Source organism: Tachyglossus aculeatus, chromosome 25 (genome assembly GCF_015852505.1).
Source record: "Tachyglossus aculeatus isolate mTacAcu1 chromosome 25, mTacAcu1.pri, whole genome shotgun sequence".
Classification (NCBI taxonomy): Eukaryota; Metazoa; Chordata; class Mammalia; order Monotremata; family Tachyglossidae; genus Tachyglossus; species Tachyglossus aculeatus.
The window spans coordinates 17,467,383-17,493,497 of NC_052090.1; the positions used below are offsets into that span (position 1 = coordinate 17,467,383).

A 26,115-nucleotide genomic window follows, 5' to 3' on the forward strand; every position below is an offset into this window, starting at 1 on the left:
CTTAATAGGAGGGTCCACTTCAATGCCACAGAACACCTAAATTTTCCCCATAATTTCCAGTGAGTTTTCAGCTTCCTTCAGGGCTATACAAAGAGAAAGATGGTTCTATTTATACTAATCCCAAACCATCCAGCGTGGCTCAGTGGAAAAGAGCACGGGTTTCGGAGTCAGAGGTCATGGGTTCAAATCCTAGCTCCGCCAATTGTCAGCTGTGTGACTTTGGGCAAGTCACTTCACTTCTCTGTGCCTCAGTTCCCTCATCTGTAAAATGGGGATTAAGACTGTGAGCCCCCGTGGGACAACCTGATCACCTTGTAACTTCCCCAGCGCTTTGAACAGTGCTTTGCAAATACTGAGCGCTTACCAAATGCCATTATTATTATCATTATTATTATTATTATCATCCAGTGTGACCAGCTCCCAGCTAGAAGAGGAAAAATGTGGCCTAGGAGAAAGAGCACAGGCTTGGGAATCATATGACTTGGGTTCTAATCCCAGTTCCATCTCTTTTCAGCCACATGACCTTGGGGAAGTCACTTAAATGCTCTATAATTCAGTTACCTCATCGATTAAATGGAGGTTGAACCCTTCCTCCTCCAACTGAGACTGTGAGCCCCAAGTGAGATCGGGATTGTGTCAAACCTGATTATCTTGTATCTATATCTGGGTTTATAGTGCCTGGCACATACATGCTTAACAAGTACCAAAAAAAGAGAAAGACAGAGAGACAGACAGACAGACAAAGTAACCAGCCAGTTAGGCATATAAAGGCTCTTCATTCAATGGGGTTGGTGGAGAGCCAGGGTTTACAAGAAGAACAAGGCCAGCAGGACCTAGAGCAGCAGCAGGCCTCTGATTTTCTTATTTGAGAATCTCAGAGCCAATATTCCAGGTGTTTGCAAATACTTACGTCTCTGCAAATCCCCAGTTGCTGGTGGATTTGGCCAGAAGTGTAATTAATTTTAAAAAGTGGGGCTTAGAATGTTTTCCACAGCACAGCCTTCAGGTGCATGTCTTTAAACTCGGTTGTTTCCCCTACCTTTAATTTATTTTAGTGCCTGTCTCCCCTGCTAAATTGTAAACTGCTTGAGGGCAGAGACTGTGTCCAGTAACTCAGTTGTACTACCCCAAACACTTACTAGAGAGTTGTGCAAAAAGTGCATAATAAATACTACTGATTCATTGATTTGTTTTCATTCATTCACTCATTCAATCTTATTTATTGAGCGCTTACTGTGTGCAGAGCACTGTACTAAGCGCTTGGGAAGTACAAGTTTGCAACATATAGAGACAGTCCCTACCCAACAGCGGGCTCACAGTCTAGAAGGGGGAGACAGACAACAAAACAAAACATATAAACCAAATAAAATAAATAGAATAAATATGTACAAGTAAAATAAATAGAGTAATAAATCTGTACAAACATATATACATATATACAGCTGCTGTGGGGAGGGGAAGGAGGTAAGGCCGGGGGGATGGGGGAGGGCGTCTTTTCTACTTCTAGCAGGCAGGACATGCTCTCTAACATTGCCATCAGTGGTATTTATTGAACACTTACTATGTGCAGAACACTATATTAAGCACTTGAGAGAGTACAATACAATGGAGCTGGCAGACCCACATTCTTCCAGAATCCCTAAAGCCAATTCCCTTTGACATTCCTGGCATTCCTGACCTCAGCACTTTCAGTCCATTCTCAAATTATTCCCTAGGTCCACTGAAAGAACTGGCCTCCCGACGCTGGGAGTTCAGCTTCCCAAAAAAGGTCCATCATATCATTCATTCAATTGTATTTATTGAGCGCTTACTGTCTGCTGACCCGCTCAATCAAATGAGGGAAGGACAGAAGGAATGCCACACCTTTTACCTCCTGATTTCCTAACTTAAATAAGGTCTTAATCCTATTAGCATCCACTTATCCACTTGTCTCGATTTCATAGTGGGGACTAACATTTAAATCCACTTTATCCTTCATCCCGCTGATCTGCACTCCACTGCCAAATCCTTTCATTACAACCTCTAGGACCTATAAAGTATAGGGGCCAGAGACTGCAGCATGGGAGGACATTGATGCTGACATGAACACAGTTGATTTAAATATAATTACAGTCCTGAATCTCCTTCTACTGTTGACTGTTAACATCTGTGTGCCTGCTGTACGCATATCCCCACCCCCATTAACAGGGATACGGAAAACCATTTTGATGCATGTCTCCAGGAAACAAAAGTCATGATTCTGTCGAATCCATGAAGGGTTCCATTCCATCTATTTGCATTTTTACTGTGTCTGTGTTTATCCAATTTGTCTCTCCCTCAAGACTGTTAACGTTGAAGGCTGCAATCATATCAAACCCAAACCGGGCAACCCCAAAGGATCTTATACAGTGCTAAACAACGTGATGATTGTCACTCTATGTTGAAGAATGATGAGGGGAAAGATATTTTCCTTCATGTGATTTCTTTCTAATGTCCTGTCACTTTTCCCCTAGCTTTGGTCCTTATTTGACCAGCTTTGCTAGAGAGGTAGTGTAGTCTAATGGAAAAAGATGGGCCTGGGAATCAGAGGACTTGGGTTCTAATCCCAGCTCTGCCCCTTGTCTGTTATGTGACCTTGGGGAAATTACTTAACTTCTCTGAGCCTCAGTTTACTCATCTGGAAAACAGGAATTGAACACTTGTTCTCCCTCTCACTTAGTCCCTGTCTCATGTGAGGCTTGATTATTTCGAATCTACAGTGTTTGCGCTTAACAAATTCCATGGGGATTAATGATGATAATAATAACAACAATGATAATACAGAAATTCAGCCAATAGTTGCCTTATAGAACCAGAATTCTGGGATTCTGGATTAAACACTGGGGGGGGGGGGGGGGTGGAGGAGGGGCATTAAAAAAAAAAAACCAGATGATGGACTTTGAGACCATCCTCCCTTGGGGCTGAAGATTCATCATCATCAATCCCGGCCCCGAAACTCCAATAATTTTTAAAATAGGTGATCTCGCCCTTCAATGTGGTTTCTAGGAAACAAAATGTGGTTAATGTGGTTTTCCCAGCTGTGCTCTCTTGCCATTTCTCAGCCACCTCAACATCATGCCTTTATCTCCTTATTTGTTATTGATTGATGTTTCCACTTGTGCTTGTTTTTCATATTTACTCTCACACCCTTTCAGGGATGGTTTGTTCATCAGCTTATGTCTGCCAGCCTTCTCATTCAACTGTAACTTACTGGACAGGATCGTGTCCCTTCCTTCACGCGAAGCAGCGTGGCTCAATGGAAAGAGCCCGGGCTTTGGAGTCAGAGGCCATGGGTTCAAATCCCAGCCCCGCCAATTGTCAGCTGTGTGACTTTGGGCAAGTCACTTAACTTCTCTGTGCCTCAGTGACCTCATCTGTAAAATGGGGATTAAGACTGTGAGCCCCAGGTGGGACAACCTGATCACCTTGTAACCTCCCCAGCACTTAGAACAATGCTTTGCACATAGTAAGTGCTTAATAAATGCCATTATTATTATTATTATTATTATTCTATACATCCCTTACCCTCTGATTCAGAGCCCCACACTCAGGAGGTGCTCAAACCCCATTGGCAGGGAATGTCTCTACCAACTCTGTTATACTGTACTCTGCCAAATGCTTAGTACAGTGATTTGCACACAGAAAGCACTCAACAAATACAATTGACTGAACTGCCCAGAGGAATGTTCCCAAATAACCATCATCAATGGTATTTATTAAGTGCTTAACTGTGTGCAGAACATTGCATGAGGTACTTGGAAGAATACAACAGAGTTGGCACACACGATCTCTGCCCACCACGAGCTTACATTCTAGAAGGGGCTTATTGATCTTTTGTTCCTCTGGAGGTGGTTCCAGGTAAGAGATTCATCATCCAGACGAAAATCATTTTGAAAGGTGCACTCCCTTTTTTCAAAATAATTGGAAACCTGTTAATATTCTATTCTACTGTTTCAGAACACATTTATTACTACTGACAACAGCAATAATCATATTTATCAAGCACTTACTCTGTGCCAAACAGTGGGGTGGATCTAAGGTAACCAGATTAGAGTTCCTGATGCACTGGAGTTCAAAGTCTGAGAGGAAGGGAGAGCAGATAGAGAAATAGTAGATACTTTACAGATAGAGAAAAGGAGGCCCAAAGAAGTTAAGTGACTTGTCCATGGTCACACAGCAGGTCAGTGACAGGATTAGAACTCAGGATTCCTCTTAGTCCCACACTCTTTCCACTAGGCCACTCTGCCTCCTTTAAAGTGCTTGCATGCTGGCATAAATGTGCTCATGAATCTCAAATCCACAATGGAACAGAGTTTCACCTAGAGAGTGATTTGCTCACCAGACAATGGCTTGCCCAGCTATACGTAGATATTAAGTAGCGATTAAAGGAGAAGACGCTGCCAGTTTTTGAGATGGCAATGTAATGTTGCGGGAAGCAATTACTTGAACAACTATCTGGTCCATAAAGTAGATCCCTCTTTTTCAAGAGAAAATATATCCATCGGAACCCTCTGGAGTCAAACATTTGTTATCGTTGGAGTCTTCAAGGCTGACACTTCTGAATCAGCTGTTTTTTTAAAAAAAATCCCTACATGCTAACCAGAAACAGCCCCTGGATTTTTCAAGTGTATCACACTCTCAGAAGATTATGGTTCTTAGACTGTTCCAAAACAGAGCTTTTGCACTCCCCGTCTCCCTCGGTGACAAATTCAGCAGAGTCCTATTGGCTGCTATTTGTGGCTGTGTGGAACAGAGCTCCGAGATTAATAGCAATGAGTTTCAGAACAAAGGTAAGAATGGCTGTATTTTAGCACCCTAAAAAACAAAGAGCTGCTGGTTTAGATTTCCTGCCACTCTTTCCCCACTTTTGGCTTCACTTCCCCTAACGTCTGGGTTCAAAAAAGATTCCCCAGAGCTAAGCTTTTGGGGCTATTCAGCCTGTTACATATGCAAGTATTTTTCTGCTTCTCGGGACAAATGACACATACTAAAACCCAACCCTCTGGTTCGGACTGCCAAGAACGTCTGGTCCAAGCTGCATCATGCAAACACAGAGTATTTACAGAGAGCATCCTGACTGCAGTGCCATGAACCCACAGAATAAACTGCTTAGGCACTAGGAGACTGCTGTTTCCACGGCAACGGTGAGAGGGAGGCATTTGTAATGAATGCCTACAAGTTGATACTCATTTCCGTTATGGGCAATAGCATTTGTGTGTTCCCTAGTAAGACTACGCGAAATAAAGCGCTCTCAGTGGGAAAAGCGGGGTGGTTCATTCAGTCGGTTGAGGAAGGGAAGAGCCGCTGACTCTACCCGGGCGGATCGGCTAGTTTGAGTCCAAGAATGTGACTACTAACGGTTGTTGGTGTTTGTCAGCTTGGACACGGTAACCTGAGGGGTTCGATTTTCCCGATTCAGCTAGGGGAGAGAGGAGTCAATCAATAGTATTTATTGAGTGTGGAGCACTGTAATAAGTGCTCAGGGGAGTACACAGCACTGCTCTTCCCATGTTCAGAGCCCTCCAAAAATCTTATTAAAATCAGATTAAAATTTCTTTTCTCCTTCTTATTTCCCTCTCTGCTGGCACGTCAACATTTCCTTGTCACCTGTATGTTTGAGTACTCCCCGCCTAAATGCTCGGGGGTTCACTCCAACCATTCCCCACCTTACCTCTCATGTACCTAGCTTTCAACTCTGTTGCTTTCCCCACCTGTACGTCTTTTAGCCTCTGTCAAGATCACTCAAGCAGCATGGCTTAGTGGCAAGCGCATAGGTTGTCATGGATTCGAATCCCAGCTCCGCCGCTTATCATCATCATCATCAATCGTATTTATTGAGTGCTTACTATGGCTTATCAGCTGTGTGACTTTAGGCAAGTCACTGAACTTCCCTGGGCCTCAGTTCCCTCATCTGTAAAATGGGGATGAAGCCCCACGTGGGACAATCTGATTACCTTGTATCAACCCCAGTGCTTAGAACCGTGCTTGGCACTTAGTAAGCGCTTAACAAATACCAACATTATTATTATTATCATTCCTCATCAGACTGTAAACTCCATGAGGGAAAGGATCACATCCACTGAGTCTACTATATTCTACTAAGTGCTTAGTATAGCATCCCGTACAGAATAAGTGATCTAATCAACACAAATTGTTGAGTGCTTACTGTGTGCTAAGTACTGTACTAAGCACTTGGGAGAGTACAATACAATAGAGTTGGTAATCCCTGCCCATGAGGAGCTTCTAATCAAGAGGTTGTTGAGAAGGGCAACCAACCGTCACACTGCTCCCTTACACATCTTGGTGCCACTATCTGAGAAACAGTGCAGTTTTGGATGGATTTTCTTAGCATCTTACATTTGCTACTCTAGTGCAACTAGTTCCTTCTGCCCACCACCCCATAGCTGCCTGAAAATAATAATAATAATTGTATTTGTTAAGCGCTTACTATGTGTCAAACACTGCTCCAAGTGCTGGGGGTGGATACAAGCTAATCAGATCGGACACAGCCCCTGTCCCACATGGGGTTCACAGTCTTAATCCCCATTTTATAGATGAGATAACTGAGGCACAGGGAAGTTAAGTGATTTGTCAAAGGTCACACAGCAGGCTTCCGCCTCTCCCAAGTTGCATCCATTTAGGGGATGTGCACCTGGGGTAACCCATAGGCAGTAGGTCCTCCCGTGGCATACTGCCGCCCACGCTTGGGGAAGAGAGAGTTGTTCCCTCTCCACCCACTGCCAGAAGGATAGGAAGCACTTATGTCGTGGCTCAGTGGAAAGAGCCTGGGCTTTGGAGTCAGAGGTCACGGGTTCAAATCCTGACTCCGCCAATTACCTGCTGTGTGACCTTGGGCAAGTCACTTAACTTCTCTGTGCCTCAGTTCCTTCATCTGTAAAATGGGGATTAAGACTGTGAGCCCTCCATGGGACAACCTGATCACCTTGTAACCTCCTCAGCGCTTAGAACAGTGCTTTGCACATAGTAAGTGCTTAATAAATGCCATTATTATTATTATTATTATTATTATTATTATTATGTTGCCACTTGGGGCAATAAAGAAAAGGCTATGTGGTTAGGGTTAAGAATCCCTGCACAATAAAACCAGGGGTCAGTCAACATATTTATTGAGTGCTTACTACTACTACTAATAATAATTATGGTTTGTGTTAAGCCCTTACTACATGCCAAGCACTGTTCTGAGCACTGGGGTAGGTACACAGTCTTGATCTCCATTTTACAGATGAGGTAACTGAGGCCCAGAGACATGAAGTGACTTGCCCAAGGTCACACAGCAGACAAGTGGCGGAGCCAGGCAGAGCATTGTAGAGAAGCAGCGTGGCTTAGTGGAAAGAGCACGGGCTTTGGAGTCAGAGGTCAAGGGTTCAAGTCCCGGCTCCGCCAATTGTCAGCTGGGTGACTTTGGGCAAGTCACTTCACTTCTTTGGGCCTCGGGATTAAGACTGAGCCCCCCGTGGGACAACCTAATCACCTTGTAACCTTCTCAGTGCTTAGAACAGTGCTTTGCACACAGTAAGCACTTAATAAATGCCATTATCATTATTATTATTACTGAGCGTTTGGGAGCGTACAATACAACAGAATTAGCAGACCTGCTCTCCTGTCCACAGTTGAGCCGGGAGACAGATATTAATATGAATAAGTTATTTATAATACACAATTCATAAGTGCTGTGGGGTTGGGGAGAATATTAAGCGTCCAAAGGTCACAGATTGAAGTGCACAGATGTTGCACAAGGGATAGTGAGCCGGGGAAATGAGGGCTGAATTGGGGAAGGCCTCTTGGAGGAGATGTGCCCTTGGTAATGGTTTGAAGGTGGAGAGAGTGGTGGTCTGGTGTATATGGAGGATGAGGGAGTTCCAGGATAGGGGGATGGCAGGGAAAAGGGGTCGTCGGGGAGATAGATGAGATCGGGGTACCGTAAGCTGGCTCTAGAGGAGCGGAGTGTGCAGGCTGGACTACAGTAGGAGATTAGCGAGCTGAGGTATGGTGGGGCGAGCTGATTGAGTGCTTTAAAGCTGATGGTGGGAGTTTCTGTATGATGCGGAGAGTGAATGGGTAACCATCGGAGCTTGGGGAGTGGGCAGACATGAACGTTTTTGTTGATAAGGGATGAGGAGCAGTTTAGCAGAAGGGCACCTCAGGGGCAAGGGGAGACTACCTTTCTGGGGCACTAAAATGCTTCCAACCCTCCACCTGCCCCCCCCCCCCCCCCGCCAACTCTGCTGTCTGTCATGGGTGTGGTCCATGCAACTGAACCCACCAACGTAGCCTGGGGCCCATCCGCAGCCATTCGAGGAAGAGTCACTGCAGCAGACGCAGGACGATTCTATCCCCTGAACACTAGACTCTAAGAGGCTTCTCGGACAATCTGTACTTCCCTCCAGTTGGGAACAATGTTTCGCTCTTCAATCTCATGGCAAAGCTGGAGAACAGGATGCCTAGAGTAGCAGCGGGGCCTAGTGGAAAAATTTGCTGTGGATACCAAGAAATGAGGTGCAGCCTTCTTCTCTCATGGGCCAGGATGTTCAATAATAATAATGATGGCATTTATTAAGTGCTTACTATGTGCAAAGCACTGTTCTAAGAGCTGGGGAGGTTACAAGGTGATCAGGTTTTCCCACATGGAGCACACAGTCTTAATCCCCATTTTACAGATGAGGTAACTGAGGCACAAAGAAGTAAAGTGACTTGCCCAAAGTCACACAGCTGACAATTGGCAGAGCCGGGATTTGAACCCATGACCTCTGACTTCAAAGCCCGGGGTCTTTCCACTGAGCCACGCTGCTTCTCAATGATGGAGAAGCCGCGTGACCTTGTGGAAAAAGCCTGGGGCTGGAAGCTCAGAGGATCTGGGTACTGAGATATTCAGGTTGGATGCCGTACCTGTCCCATGTGGGGTTCACAATCTAACTCAGAGGAAGTAGGATTTAATGTCCATTGTAAAAATGAGGAAACTGAGGCACAGAGAAATTAAGTGACTTGACCACAAAATCACATGGCAGACAAGTGGCAGAGATGGGATTAGAACCCTGGTCCTCTCACTCCATGCTGTTTCCAATTAATAACAATAATAGTAATAATGATAACTTCCATCCCTGAATTCTCCTCAGGTCAGCTGGATAGGGACTGGAGGGCAAGGCTAATGCTTCCACTTCTCCTCTGGGGCCAGAAAGATTATCAGTAGCACCAAGGAAGAGATGAAGGGCCACTGACTTTTTAATCTTTAGTTTCTCTCTAGGTGAAGTCATTTTAACAGATGATGGTTTTTTTAATTATTATTTCTTCATCATCCACCTTTTTCCCAGCCTCTCCAGCAATCACAAAAAAAGTCCCCTCCCCTTCTGGCCCAACTGGCAAGTGGAGATTCTGAGAACGTCATCTGCTGGCTCTCACACCTCCCAGCTTTCACCTGGGCTTCGTTCCTCACCAATTGAAAAGTCAGCAGATGCCGTGCAGCCAGTAGGGAATTGTGTGAACAGTTGGATGCTACCACAGACCACCTGTTTCCAGGATGCTCTAGGGCATCCTCGTTGTTCTGGCATGAGATGTGAGAGCTCGGATCTGGCAAGGTGTGCCCTCTTCCTCCCCGGAGAAATTAAAGCTAGAGACTTAATTTCTTCTCTGGGAAGGGGAAAAACATCACTTGGGTCATGCAGTGCTGCCCTTTTCCAGTTGGCAGCAGCTTTAGAAAATTAATTTTTAAAATCCACTTGTAATTTTAGTGCTGCTGTTTCCCTTTGATAAAGTCACGGGGGAACACTTTTCTCATTTCAGTCCTTTTGAGCTGCTCAGGAGAAGAGAACTCTACGCCTGCAAAGCCGCCAGGCTAGAAAAGGGGCGGGGAAACACGAGAGAGGAAAGCAAGGCAGGAAAAGAGCTAGTGACAAAGACCTGCAACAGAATATTTGCAGGGAAACTTCAAATCAGAGAGCCCAGAAAAGCAGAAGAGGAAAAAATTACGGAGGAGAGACCACCATTAAGAAAGACTGGGTGTGAGGAAGGAGAAAGGCATAGGGATAACAAGAAAAAAAGATCAATCACACATGGACATATTAGAACCACATGTGAAGGATGGGATATGTGTGTGTGTGTGTGTGTGTGTGTGTTTGTGTGTATAACATATATATACTGAAACACTATAATACCTATAGAACCTATACCTATCAATTGCATACTATGCATAAAGAACATTGCCATCTCCAGCTTTTCTCCTCCTAGAGCAACTAAAACTATTCATTGATGTTACTTTTAAAAGCAGGAAACCGTGGAATCATCTTCTGTCTGCTTTAAGCCCCATTCAGGGAGTTTCCTCAGGAGGTCCGGGACTCTGCCGCCTACTACCTGCGTCTGGCTCTAGAAAACTTGGAAAAAACGGTAACCGCAGATTCTTCTCCTCCCCGGATGACAGTGAACCAAAATGCAGTCAGTAAGGTAATGAAATCAAGAACAGGATCTGGTGTCTGCAGAACTCAGTCACTGCGTCCTGCCAATTTAGCATTCATTTCAGTGAAACAGGATTCTTATATGAAATGTTTGGTAGTATTACTGAATTAGCGGCAGTTCAGTAGAAAACACGGGAGAGGGGGAATAATGACTTTTCTTTCAGACCGTGAGCCCGATCCTCCGCAACGTAAGCTCCTCTGGCGGGGGGCGAAGAATCCTCACTTTGAGGGAGGAACATGGATATTGATGATGCGCCGTGGGGATGTTCCACGGTGCATCACCAGACGTTAGGAGACCGGTCCTGGGGAGCTGACATCCCATGGTTACTACAAACAACCTGTTGCCAACAGTAGGAGCCAGAACCTTGGGCTGGATGGGTCAGTGATCTGAACTGGGCTTGGCAATATTCGTGTGATGAACAGGTGACAATTCTTCCAGATGGTCAGCCATCATTGCCCTTCTCCTGTATAAGCTTTTCTGCTTTCCAAGCAGAAACAGGAAGTGATATTGCCAAGGGCCACGGAGCCTGGAAGCCACGGAGCCTGGAAGCTGCCCAGAAAGAAGCCGGCATGGGGATTCAGAGAGGATTTCCTTGGCAGGGCCTGCTGTTTCTAATTTCCCCATTGCCAAGAGGACAACTGGACAAGTAACACAAAGCATTCAAATAAGCTTGATTTCCCCCCCTTCTCAAAGGGAATAGATGCTCAGAGCCGCATAACTGAACGTGGAAATGAAATGAAATTAGAGGAAAGCAGCGTGGCCAAGCAGAAAGAGCCTGTGCCTGGGAGTCAAAGGACCTGGGTTCTAATCCTAGCTCCACCACCTGTCTGCTATGTGACTTTGGGCAAGTCACTTAACATCTCTGTGCCTCAATTACTTCACCTGTAAGATGGGGATTAAAATTGTGAATCCTACATGTGACGGGGACTGTGTCCAATCCGATTATACTGTATCTACAGAGCACTTAGTGCGGTCCTTGACACAATAGTAAATGCTTAGCAAATACCACAATTATTATTTTATATCTTTGCTCCACACAAGTAGCCAAATCCTACAAGCCTTGATTTTGATAACACTTGGTTTTTCTATAACTGGTGTTATGTTTGGCCTAGTGGATAGAGCACAGGCCGGGGAGTTAGAAGGATCTGGGTTCTAATCCTGGTTCTGCCACGTATGACCTGGGGCAAGTCACTTCACTTCTCTATGCCTCAGTTACCTCATCTGTAAAATGGGGATTAAAGAATGTGAGCCCCAAGTGTGATAGGGATTATGTCCCACCCGATTTGCTTGTACCCACCTGAGTGCTCAGTACAGTGCCTGGAAGATAGTAAGTGCTTAGCAAATACCAAAATTATTATGATTATTATTCACTCTGCATATTCTCCAGGTCCAGTGCCATCTGCATGCCATGCACCCGGACTGCTTCTTCCAAAACCTTGCTGAAAAGAATCCAAACGGGATCACGTTCTCAAACATTCCCCAACTCCGTAAGTGTTCTAGCCAAATGAGCACTGAAAATGTGCCAAATGAGCACTGAAAATGTGCATTTGGGCAAAACCGAAGGTAAAGGAAAAGAGGATAAAAAAAGTCACTGAAACACCTAGTGCGTACTAATGAAAACCTAGGTAGACAATCTAAAATCACACTGCGTTGTATGCTGTCTTTTGAAAGGGATGCCCAACTCTCAAACTTTTGTTTCCATGGTTGCCACTGTCTTTCGGAGAGGAAAAGTGGAATGAGACCAGCAGATAGCCAACAAAAGAAATTTTTTGTTTTTGTCATTTGGTCGTGATGGAAGTGGAATGGATTTTTATTATGACCTGCATAGCTCACTCATGGAATCGGGCCTTCAGCGTGATATGGCAATCCCAAGCAGATGGCAATAAAAGGTATAAATCCCGGCCACAGCAAGTGGAGAAAACCAGAACAGACCCACTTAGGGTCTTAGGAAGGTAAAATACAAAACATTAACCTGAAGATCTCAAAGCAACGAGTGTCTAACTGCCCACATTTGCTTGATTCTTTTATAAATGGATTTTCTGTTTCTGCCCATCATTTCTGTGGGTGGGAATGGCATCATTGAAGAGCCAGCAGTTTATGACATGTGCAAGAAAGGTTGTGTTTGAGCAAACCAAGTCGGTTTCTGGAAGGATTGCATTCCACCTTGTCTGTAGAGTGTCCACATGATGCAAAGCATCCTGCAGGCATTCCACAAATACTCAATGATGATGGCAATGCTTTTGGTCTACAGAGATCCACAAATATCTGCTTAAATCACCAGATCCATAAACTCACCACTTGTCAAATGATCTCTGCCTCCACTCGAGGTGCTATCTTTGACTTACCTATTTGCTGCATTCCTCATCTCAACACATCTCTGCCTCCAGCTGCAGCTGATCACTAATTGCTCATAGGAATTACTCACTTATCGGGCTAGATTTCTCATTTCTTCCTGAGGAATATTTAGATACATTTGTTGTGCTCTGTAAAACTGCCCCCAACTTTCCTGGAGATTTAGTTGAACAACTTCAAGAAGCAGGGCTCATGATTACTGTCTCTCATTGTTTTCCAGACTGATTCAGCCTAATTACCGAGCAGAAAAATCAGAGCTTGCCCTTCAGGGAAAGGATGGATTCCTAGGACAGTTCCAATTCTGGAAAAGGGCATTCCAGTAACCCTCCTGGAGCCATACGGTTCTGACTTTGATGGCCAGGTTTCATGTCGGGTGTGACAGAAACAGAGCTGCATCTAGCCAAGCCTCAGACTGCCAAACTCTGGGAACTGAGCCATCTCCGCTTAAGCAGGGCAGTTCCGTTCTCTCATCAGGCCCACGCCTGCTGAGATGACCTCCAGGAATGATGGCCGTGAAGAAATGAGCAGATTCGACCTCTGGGATTAAACCCGGGCTCCTCTACGCAGGGGAGAGGCAAATTGGTGAGTGAAGGAAAACCAGACAAGATGCAGAGGACACAATTTTGCCCTCAGTTACCATGATACTCAAGGCAGGGAACTTTATCATTAAAATATCCAGATAATTGAGGTCCAAATCGTGATTTTGATGGGGCAAGAGGAAGATTAGGTAGCTAATTTTTAGCACACACTAAGCTCTGAGAGAGTCACATTCCAAGACAACTCTGCATTCGTTTTCTAAGTAAAATCGCTTGTGGTTCTAGAAATGGGACCCGTTTCGGGTGCCAGGAGCTTTAGGGTCTTTTTCCCCTCTCAATACATAAATGGTATTTATGGAGCGCTTATTTTGTACCAAGAGCACTGTACTAGGCTCTTGGGAGAGTAGAATACAAATAGAATTAGCAGACATATTCGCTGCCCATTACAAACTTACAGTCTAGAGGTGGAGACAGACATTAATATGAATAAGTAATTTATAATATACAATTTAAAGAAATGTACCTAAATACTCTGGGGTTTAGGGTTGGGGCGAATATGAAATGTCCAGTCGCACCATTTGTTCCCAAGAGGAACAAATTGCTCAATTCTCCTGTGTAACCCTATTCCTCCTTGGTTTGGCCTTAGGTGAGAAGGGAACTATTTTAAGCAAAGGAATATTAAATTTCTGTTAAGTGATCTCAGAAACAGTGTACATTTGTTTAATTTGAGCAAAGTAGTTAAAATGGTTGAAGATTTGTCCCCAGGAAGGAGGGCGCACATGGATGTGGAGAGTGAGTGGACAAGGTTAGATTAATTATGTTGTCTTTATCAGGCAACTCTATAGGATTTAGCCTCTCAAAACACAATGACTAATACTGGTTTTAGAGGCACCCGACCAGTAAGTCAAACTTTTCTAGCCTCTTGAACCGCTGCAGCGTGTCATCATCATTCATCTTCGGCAGGAGGTTGAGAGATAGTGTGCATTATTCAAATTCAGTTTGCCCTGGATCGCGTCACCTTAAATCAAAAAATCTGTCCACACCTCCCCATCGGAAATCTAATGCAATGCCATCCTGGACCTGGCTTAACTTCAAGCAATAAGACCTTAAATATAAGTAGCACTGTCCTTCCAAGGAACTCATAAGAAGAACCTGCATAGAGCGAGCCTAATATTTTGAAATCAGATTTTTCAGGATCCGTATGCTTGTGAACGACCCTGCCAACAATCTGCCTCGTTAGCCAGCTCTAGACTGAGGGGAGGGATTTGTTTCCAGTGCTGCGTGTCACAATTAAGACTGAAAGTAATTGGATTGAGGTTGTGCAGGCAAGAGTTTTTTGAGGGTAAGATTACACCCTCATGTGACCTTCTGAGTGACCTGTGCATCTGCCTGATTAACAGCTGGTACCCAAAGGGCTTAGATGGTGCTGGGCTGTTGTCTCCCTTTGACAGCGCCAGGCTGACTGGACCCTGAAGACTGCTCTCAAATCCACCCCTCACCCCCACCACAGTCCTCCCCATGGTGGTTGGCTGCAGGATAAGGGGCTGGGAAAGACTGATGTCCTACCAGATGGACGGCCGGGCTTCTGGACTGGACTCTGGGACAGGACTAGTGGGATATGGCTCTCACCTGCCCAAGGCAGCCCCCAGTCTTGCTGACTTAGGGCTTAAAGGTTGGTTTCCCCTTGCAGATTTGGGTCAAGGAGCCCCAGATCCTCATTAAAAAGCATGGCTGCCTCCATGTTACCTCAGAAGGAATTCACCCTCCAACTTGCTATTGGAGGTGGAGCAGGTGAGGCCATCCCCCTTCTAGAGTCAGGAACCAGGGTTCTGGAGTTGCCAAGGCCTCCTGCCTCGGTCTAGCTGCTACACTCCCTCCAGTGAGGGTGGAGTGAGGGGTGGGATGACCCCCCATGGGAGGGGTCTGCTGAAATGCAGGATGGCTGCCCTGAGTTGGGCAATCAGTACTAAGAGAAGCCCACTTGGACTGTCTTCAGAATCACCCTGGTCCGATACCTATCAAATTAGCACTCCCTTCTACGGTAGCCTCTGGGTATCATTGAGAATTGGAGCCCATTTCCATTTAAAATGATGACTTAATACTTTGGATTTTGTGCCCCACATCGATCACACCTCAAGGAACATCTAGGTCTCCACTACTTTTGAAAAGTAAAGGCATTGTTCCCCTGAGGGACACAAGAGATGTTAGGGCATCATAACTTAATAGCTTTCTCCTTGGTTTTCAAAACGATACTTCTCTCTCCAGAAACTAAAACCTGAAAAGAGCAATTCAAAATGGATGTATCTGCTCCGGGTCCAACAGTGAAAAGCTGGTTAAAGTCTTATGTAATAAAATTCATGGATTGGGGCTAGGAAAAACTTTCACTATGGAAGCAGAGCAAGATCCTGCTATTAAATCTCTTATTCTCTGGGAAATGATGCATGCCAGCAATATTACATCTAGGCCAATTATGTTTTGGTTTAAATGGAATATTACTGGCACTTCTCTAAAGTACATTGGGCACTGACAATATGCCCCAACACCCTACAGTAAAGAATTTCCACTTCTCTGTCCCTTTTCCAACAGGCCATAAATTGTAGCAGACATTTTGTGTTAAAGGTTTCAGGGCAGAGGATTTCTTTCTGTGTTAATTATTCTCCGTAGAGCCTCAGCCAGAAGGGAAATGCGAAAGCCAAAGCCACAGACACTTGTTCTAGCCACTGATGTCGACAGAACCTGAAATGACATGTTTTTCTGGGCGATGAACCTAGCTGATGAAGTTTGCCGTCACCTCCTGCACCGAGCACCTACTGTATGCAAAGCATTGTACTACATGAGTCCCCCAAGGGTCAGGGATGGTGCCTAATTCACAAGACTATATTCTTTCCCAGTGTTTCCTACAGTGCTCTACACATAATAAGCCCTGAATAAATGCTATTACTACTACTACTAATAATAATGATGGTAACTGTTAAGCGCTTACTATGTGTCAGGTACTGTACTAAGGGCTGGGGTGGATACAAGCAAATTGGGTTGGACATGGTCCCTGTCCCACATGATGATGATGGCATTTGTTAGGCGCTTACTATGTGCAAAGCACTGCTCTAAGCAATGGGGGGGATACAAGGTGATCAGGTTGCCCCACGTGGGGCTCACAGTCTTAATCCCCACTTTATAGATGAGGAAACTGACACACAGAGAAGTCAAGTGACTTGCCCAATGTCACAGAGCAGACAAGAGGAGGATCCGGGATTAGAACCCACGTCTTCAGGCCCGAGCTCTAGCCGCTACAAACTGCTGCTACTAGATAATTTGGGAGAATACAACAGATTTAGATAAAATCCCTGCCTTCAAGTACCTTTCAATCTAGCAGGGTAAAGACAGATTCAAAGTAACTGCAGACAGCAGGGAAGAGAGAGCGAAAAATGGATGAGAAGAAAATTATTAGTAATAGTAAGTAGTAAATAGTACAGCATGCAATATGTACACAGTTGTGCTAGGGATGGTTGTAAACACGTGAGTGTAGGAGTGGGAGAAAAGTCCTGAGGTGGTGGATGGGAGGATATGAGCCAAGAAGAAGAAAAAATAATCAGGGAAGCCCTCCTGGAGGAGGTGGGATTTTTGAAGAGCATTGAAGTTGGAGAGAGCTTTGGTCTGATGGCTTGAAGGGGGAAGATGGTTCCAGGCAGGAAGAAAGGTGAGAGTATGGGGAAAGAGGCAGGAGAGTTGATAAAGAGCCATGAGAAGGTGAGTTTAAGAGGAACTAAGTGTATGAGCTGGGGTGTAATGGGAAATAATAATAACAATAATGGTGGCATTTTTTAAGCGCTTACTATGTGCCAAGCACTGTACTAAGCACTAGGGGAGATACAAGGTAACCAGGTTGTCCCACGTGGGGCTCACAGTCTTAATCTCCATTTTACAGATGAGGTCACTGAGGCACAGAGAAGTGGAGTGACTTGCCCAAAGTCACACAGCTGACAAGTGGCACAGCCGAGGATTAGAACCCATGACCTCTGAATCCCATGCCCTGGCTCTTTCCACTGAGCCACTCTGACATTCTAGTCAGCCTGGGCAGGAACCAGAACTGCATCTTTGCTTGCTTGCCCACCAACCGAACTGCCATCCTTGCCAGAGAAAACTGTCCTTGGACCCAATCCTAACAAATCCTTTAAGCTCATGCTACCCACCCACCCTCAGCCCCACAGCACTTAAGTACATATCCTTTTACCCTGTCATTTCCTCTATCTGTAATTTATTTCCATGTCTGTTTCCCTCTCCAGACCGTAAGATCGTTTCTACCAACTGCCATTGTACACCCCCAAGCACGAAGAACAGTGCTCAGCACACACTAAGCGTTTAGTTAATACCACTGAGGTCTAAGGTCTGAAAGGATTTAGCCAACCGGTAGGCCTCCCTTTCTTATACTTAGTAAATCCATTTCTAGCTAAAAATGCAGTTGCTTACTATAGCAGGTGGTCTTCATCCATCCCAAAGCACCCTTTCCTCGTGTTAAAGACAAAGCACTTCAGATTCACTTTAAAATGGTGTAATGTATCTGGCTTGATGATACTCAGAATACATTTGAAGCAAGAATACGTGGGCCCCCAACTCAACCCTAGCTTCTTGGAAGAGGACATTTCTTCCTCTCAAAAGGATTCCCTCAAGAACCCAGTTGGTAAAACTTGTCGGAAATAATGCTAGGAAGGCCAGTGGGCATTGCCTAGTAGAAAGACCACGGGCCTGGGGAGTCAGAGGACCAGGGATCTATTCCCAGCTCCACCTTTTTTAAAAAAATGGTATTTGTTACACGCTTACTGTGAATCAAATACTGCTCTAAGCAATGGGGTAAAAACATGTGAAATAGGTTGGGCACAATCTTTGTCCCACATGGGGCTCATAGTCTAAGAAGGAGGAAGAGGAGGAGAACTGAGGCACATAGAAATGAAGTGACTTGCCCAGGGTCACAAAGTAAGCATTTGACAGAAACAGGATTAGAACACAGGTCCTCCAACTCCCAAGCCCATGCTCTTTCCACTAAGGCATTCTGCTACACTCACCTTTGGCAAACCACTTCATTTCTTTGTGTCGTGATTTCCTCTTCTGCAAAATGGAATTCAATACCTGTTCTCCCTCCTACTTAGATAGTGAGTCCCATGTGGGACAGGGACTATGTCTGACCTGAATATTTTGCACTTAGTACAGTCTTTAACATATTGTAAGCGCTTAACAAATACCACAATTATTATTATTATTATTAATGATGATGAGTATAATAACAACTTCAATTGGATCCATTTCTGAAGAAATTGGGAAGGATGAAAGCATTAAACACAAGGGAACTTGCAGAACTCCTCCAGAACCATAGGGGTTTTTTAAATTTTTTTTTTGGTTTTCATTTCTTTATTTTTTTTAATTGTATTTGTGAAGTGGTTACTACATGCCAGGCACCCTACTAAGTGTTGGGGTAGTTACAAGCTAATCAGGTTGGGCGTAATCTGTGTCCCACATGAGGCTTACAGCCTTAATTCCCATTTTAAAGACGAGATAGATGAGGCATAGAGAATTGGGTGACTTGTCCAAGGTCACAGAGACTTGCCCTAGGTCATACAGGGCAAGTTGAGGGTCTAGGTGGTTGCTCACCCTCTTGTTTCATTCCTCTGACCTTGGGTTGTGAGACAGAGACATTTACAGGGGCATTGCAGGAGACGGACTCAACTTTGAGACGTGAAAGAGACACTGAAAACAATATCAAGCTTTCAAAGGAAGAAATCCAAGTGTCAATCTGGGTACCTTAGTATGAAAATACAAAAAATGTCATAAAAAAGAAGAGCTTTGATAATTCCACTCAGTTCTGAATATTTTGCCAATATTCAGGTTCAAATAGACAACAGCAAGTTATCTAATTTACTGAAGAAATTTATACAGTCATTGAACTTATAATTGCATCTCAGACTTTTGATACCTGCTGACTGATCTGGAGTGGGAGAAGGAGACAATAATGCAGTAAAAAGGAATTGAAACTATGAAAGCTTGGATAAATGTGTTAGATTAATTTGAAAAATAAGCCACAATGAGATTGATTTTTAGTCTGCTTTATACTCAGATCTAAACAGTTTTCCATATGTAGTTGATTACTTTCCTTTTTATCCTCTGGGTGACTTAAATGATGTATCTTATTTTTATTTAAATAATTTCTTTGTTTACTTCTTTGTCCTTTTTCTAGCTGCCTCTTCATCCCTGCCCTCCCTTCTCATTTTGGCAGTTTCCTTTTTGTCAATTTTTCTCATAAAAAAACAACAGTTGTTCATTTATCTTTTAATTAAATCACAGGGGGAGGAGGGGCCTATCTGAAGTCCTCAGGGAATACACTCTGAGCTACGGAAATGGAGAATGCTCTCTTCCAGCTATAAACAAAATGTTCATTTGAATTAAATGAAAGGATCCTATTCCCTGTAGGGCTTATTTCTTCATAACTTGTAGCATCATCCCAAGCTGCAAACCACCATGATTCCTCAAAAGAGAGAACTATTTAAAAATTAAACATGATAACATCATGTTTGAATACTTTATTCATTTACATGTTGTAAATACCTTATTTACATGTTGTAAATACCTTATTTACAAAGTGAAGGCATGTCCATTGTAAAGTCAGAGTTTATCCTGATGATCTCACATGTTTTGCTAAGGGGTAAGCCAATGGAAGATGAGCTGTTCTTTGTTTTGTTTTTTTTTTCTGGTATTTGTTAAGTACTTACTGTGTGCCAGTCACTGTTCTAAGCACTGGGGTAGATACAAGATAGGTTGGGGACACAGTCCCTGTCTCACAAGGGGCATGAGTTCTGCTTGAGGGCTTGGCAGGAGACTGTAGTGTTGTCTGCTATTCCGTAGCCTGTCCAATTCCCTTCAAAGATTCTGGTTCCTTGATTACACTTACTTGGGTTGTGTTGAAGAGGTGGCATACTGCACCACTTATCAGCTGTGTGACTTGGGGCAAGTCACTTAACTTCTCTGTTCCTCATCTATAAAATGGGGATTAAGGCTGTAGATACAACCTAATTACCTTGTATCTACCTCAATGCTTAAAACGGTGCTTGGCACACAGTAAGTGCTTAACAAATACCAACATCATCATCACCATCATGCTTTGCATTTCAGCCTAGCCTGGCTTGTGAGGCAATGAAGTGACATTGGCACCAACCATCATCATCATCATCATCATCATCATCAATCGTATTTATTGAGCGCTTACTTTGTGCAGAGCACTGTACTAAGCGCTTGGGAAGTACAAGTTGGCAACATATGGAGACAGTCCCTACCTAACAGTGGGCTCACAGTCTAAAAGGGGGAGACAGAGAACAAAACCAAACATACTAACAAAATAAAATAAATAGAATAGATATGTACAAGTAAAATAAATAAATAAATAGAGTAACAAAAGCCCAAGAATCTTTCCCTCATTCAACCAATGGTGTTTATTGAGACGTTACTCTGCACAGCACTGCAGTAAGCACTTGAGAAAGTATAACAGAAGCAGCATGGCCTAGCAGCAAGAGCACGGCGTCAGGAGTCAGAGGACCTCGGGTTCTAATCCCCGGTCCACCACTTTTTGCTGTGTGACCTTGGGTGAATCACTTAGCTTCTCTGTGCCTCAGTTACCTCATCTGTACAATGGGGATTAAGCGTGTAAGCCCCATGTGGGACCGTTGACTGTGTCCCACCTGATTACCTTTTATCTACCCCAGTGCTTAGAACAGTGTTTGGCATATAGTAAGAGCGAAACAAATACTATAATTACTAATATTATAATAGATCTGATAGATATGGTCCCTGCCCACAAGGAGCCCCTACCTTGTTCACACAGTGCTGGTGTCTACTAGTTTTTTTTTCAGGTAAGTTAAGCACTTACTATGTGCCAGGCACTGTAATAAGCGCTGAGATAGATACAAGTTAATCAGGGTGCATACGGTCCGTGTCCCACATGGGGTCCACAGTACTAATCCCCATTTTACAGATGAGGTAACTGCGGCACCAAGAAGTTAAATGACTTGCCCAAGGTCACATAGCAGACAAGTGGCAGAGCAGGAATTAGAACCCAGTCCTTCTGAGCCTCAGGCCTGTGCTCTATACATTAGGCCATGCTGTGCCTCAGTTTTCTGGTAGGTGTGGATAGTTTGTGAGCTGTACAGCTAGCCAAACTAGAAGAGAGACTTCTATCCTCAATTATCCATATTGGCCATTTGAATTCACACTCTGCTCCGTGTGGGGATGACCCGGCCCACGGGATGCTGGCAAATTCCCGCTGGGACAGTTCCCATGTGGGCATAACTGACCACATACACACAGTGGCAGGGGCAAGTTGGTGGAGACAATAGTGGAACACACTCATGGACCAGTTTGGGGAAGTAGAGAAGCTTTTGGTGGACATGCCATGCATTTTTAAAAATCAATCTATAGTATTTATCGAGTGTTTACTGTAAGCAGAACACTGAACTAAGGGATTGGGAGAGTACAATACAATAGAATTGACAGACATGATCCCTACCCACAAGAAGATTTATAGAGTTCTAGCTTTGCTGGCCATAGAACAGGGCTGGGGAAGATCATCATCATCATCAATCGTATTTATTGAGCGCTTACTATGTGCAGAGCACTGTACTAAGCGCTTGGGAAGTACAAATTGGCAACATATAGAGACAGTCCCTACCCAACAGTGGGCTCTCAGTCTAAAAGATCAAAAGATCAACTGGCGGGCCAAACCTCACTTATCTGGGTGGTTAGGATTTTCTAGAGCCAACGTAGCCAACTTTAACCATTTGAATAGAGAACGTTTAAGTTCTGATAAATACTGAATTAAGCGCCTTGTTCCAATTGCCACCGAGTTCTTTAGCTGTACCTTATATTAAGTAACCACGGCATGTCATCCTAATTGGGACTAACTGAACCTGAAACTCATTTATGTGTCAAGTCAGAGTCAATATCTGAAAGGTTCTTCACCGGTATATTATCCTAGAAGTGTTCTGCATATCTGCCAATTCTCTAATGGTTCCAACTTACCCAGGAAAAATCTCCCCTGGGGCTGAAGCTAAGGTCAGAATTACTCGGCCCAAGAGATCATATTCTGAAAGAGTGGGAAATGTAACTAGTATTCATAGTGCATTAGGAACATGAGGTGAAGTGAAAGATTCACTTCATTTTTTCTGTAGTCTGGGTAAACAGGAACTTTTCTTTTAAGATTCCTTAGTGTCGTGGATCATGACACTTTTTATCTCTTTTGCTCAGTTCTTGGTTTATGTAACGTGAAGTCAGTCAACCAAAATTTTTGAACAGCTACTTTAAACTAGGAATGAGCCAGTAGGGGTATTGTTGTGGCAAATCTTTCCAAATATAGTGTAATGCCCCCCTCTCCCCACCTTCCCCGTCTCTCCCCCCACACTGGATTAGTGGCTATCGTAAACTATTTCCTCCCTTGTGTCAGGGTGGGGAGAAGCAACTCTTAGGCATTCATGGAGGGTTTGCGTGCCCACTGCCAACAGTCACACACCCATTACATCACTGCCTCAAGTGATGCTCTCTTGCATGCATGGATGGTTCAATTAGGGAGTGGGGGACCATTGCTGCAGCAATTTATTGTAGTTTTCCATGGCTCTACGTTCATTAAATTGATGAGGGTAGTCATATTTATCGAGCGCTTACTGTGTGCATAGGATTGTATCAAGCGCTTGCAAGAGTGCAAAATAATAGAATCGGTAGACACGTTCCCTCAACTCAAGGTCTGTACGTTTTGAAATCTTCTTAAAAAATATACATGATGGAAGTAATTAAAGCTTCCACCCAAGCACTTTGGGTCTATAGAGACAAAAATGGAGTGGAAACTCAAGTCACTGGACAATTAATTTGATGATTATAGGCAACATATGGATAATCACAATAAAACTGTCCTTCATTATCAAGATGGTTTTGATTTTTGTCTTCAATTAGGCTGAAAACTTCTTCTTGACACCCCCTGAGCTTGTTAGTACATTGTGTGCCTGAAAGTCCAATAATTGCCTCAGCTCCTTACTTCCCCCTTGAGTAATCCAGACACTAGCTCTTCGCTCCCTTCCACTTCACATTTTTCAAAGTCTCACGCTTTGCGATTCTACACCATGGGAAAATGGTGACAACCCAGGTAGCATTTTGTAAAAGGAGGTTAATAATTTCTATTGAGGGAAAAGACAGAGTCCCCTCAGAATTTTAAAAATCATATGAGAATTCTAATTCAATGTGGAGAGGGGAAAAAAAACAAACCAGGAGAGTTAAATGTAGATTTTTAAAATTAAGCAATTACCTTAGCCTGGTTTGTTTTTGTGCCCGAATAAATACTCCCTTGTTTCCCAAATAACATTTTCAAATCAGTCATTCGATTTTACCCTCTATCATCCCTGGGAATAGGGGAGGCAGGGCATTTGATAGATGAAGATACTGAGGCCCAAGATTGCACAGCAGGCCAAGGGCAGGGCTGGGACTAGAACCCAGATGGCCTGACTCCCAGCCCCAAACATTTACCTTTAGACTACATGCCTCTCAGGTCCAAATACCTCCAGATGAACCACATGGAGCAAGCAGAGCACTTCTTCAAATCAAACCCTCCAAAGAAGGGGGAAGGCTCATCTCTTGGATTTTAAAAACTTTGCCTGCCTTACTGTTTGGCCAAATTCTGACTCTCATTAGTCGGATCCAACTCATCAATCAATCAATCAATCAATCGTATTTACTGAGCGCTTACTGTGTGCAGAGCACTGTACTAAGCACTTGGGAAGTACAAGTTGGCAACATATAGAGACAGTCCCTACCCAAAGTTTCATCCTGAAAGTTCTGACAGCTTTAAGAATCCTTTGGCTGCTGGGGCTTGCAGTCCCCAGAAAGTGAGGGCTATTGGAAAAGACTTCCTCCTCCTTCAGTCCTCTTTGACCACAGTTCTGTCCTAACAATCATAATAATAATTGTGGTATTTGTTAAGTGCTTACTCTGTGCCAGGAACTGCACTAAGCACTGGGGTGGATACAAGCAAATCGGGTTGGACACAGTCCCCATCTCACACAGGGCTCACAGTCTCAATCCTCATTTTACAGATGAGGGAACTGAGGCAAAGAGAAGTGGAGTGACTTGGCCAAGATCACACAGCAGACAAGGGACAGAGCCAGGATTAGAACCCAAGACTTTCCAACTCCCAGGTCCGTGCTCTAACCACTTTGCCAGGCTGCTGCCGTCCACCGACACCTTCCCTTTATTTTAAGGTTTCTTGATTATTTTTGGGGGGGTAATACTTCTACACATTTTTTATTTAAACCTCCAAATCAGTATAGTAACAGCCACAGGAACGTGTGAAGATATGCACACAGTAAGCGCTCAATAAATACGATTGGATGAATGAATGAGGATATCTGCTAATGTGACTCAAGGGAGTGATCAATTTTGAATTCACTGTGGTTCCTCGATATTCTGATCTTTCGTCTAGGTTCAGTACATGAAGCCTTTGATCACAGATCCTGAGAATCCAGAGAGATATTCCCAGGTGATGGTGGATCCTAATAAACTCTACAATGTGGTGAAAAAGGCCAAAAAGCAGAAATCCCATCAGGAAGTCATTCTGTTGAATGGACTCATAGACCTCGTGTTCAGCACCCGGGAGCTTGCCACAGACCACGGCCTGGGCCTGAAAGGGAAAGATAAAGAAGAAAAGGCCCTGGATAGGGTTAAAGTATCGGCCTGCGAAGGTAAGTGGGATTTTCAGACAGTAAGATTTAATTTTCTCGTATTTCAGGCCTTAAATGCTAGCAGATGTATGGTAATGTGAAGCAGAAGCAAGTCGATACATACATATTATATTCCTTTTAACATTATCCTCACCATGTCCCTAAGATGGCCATATGTCAAAATCAGTCCTGTTTGGGAACAATGAGGAAAAAATCAACACATTCTTTGAGATAATGCAATGCTTCTTCTTTGTTTTTCTCCTCTCTCACATAATGTTTTCATTAGGACCAAATACAGTTAGCTCTATAAATTACAGCACACTGAGGCTTCCTTTATTATTTCTTTCTTGAAACATTTTCTGGGTGTTTGTTTGACTTTCTCCTGAGAAGATGTTCTGGATGGATAACAGAGAGAAAACAGAACAGGCCCCCAGTTATAGAGAAGGGGTTAGCTGGCATATAGGTTGAACAATCAATCAATCAATCAATCAAAGGTATTTACTGAGCTCTTACTAACAAGTAGGAATCGCAAAGATTCGGAATTGAGACAGCACTTAACTCTTTGGGGGAAAGATTTAAGATCATGGAGCAAGAGGCCATTGTCTTTAGGCTCCCCGGAATCACTCCACAGCCCGGAGGAAGGACCAAAGGGGTTGCTAGGGAGTCGGACCACAAACCATTATTCTGCCTCTCGGGAATGCAGTTAAACAAACACCACCAAGAAGCCAGTTACAGGTTTCCCAGGCCTAGAGATCATCGGCTTGCTTCATTGCATAGAGACAGAGAGCACTCTCGTATTTTTATAAAGTTATTATAAGCCAGCCAATAAATATTTCATGTAGAACTAGAGGATTCTGGCCCGAAAACTGGATTTCTCATTCACATTACGGATACTCTGCATTTCATTGGCTTGGGTCTTTCAGTACATGGGACCGGATAAACACCAAATTAATGAAGAACATTTTTCACTGGACCTCACCGAAGGAAGCTTTGTTCCAGTGCAC

The 26,115-nt window shown here is 43.9% G+C and overlaps 1 protein-coding gene across 1 annotated transcript in view; it reads left to right on the top strand.

Moving 5' to 3' along the window:
• LOC119945434 overlaps positions 1–26,115 on the top strand; it is a 73,948-nt gene that overhangs the window by 33,258 nt on the left and 14,575 nt on the right. The window contains 6 exon segments of the mRNA XM_038766525.1: positions 893–952; positions 1,944–2,036; positions 4,622–4,808; positions 9,765–10,034; positions 10,334–10,473; positions 24,874–25,132. Coding sequence (XP_038622453.1) covers positions 893–952; positions 1,944–2,036; positions 4,622–4,808; positions 9,765–10,034; positions 10,334–10,473; positions 24,874–25,132 — 1,009 coding nt within the window.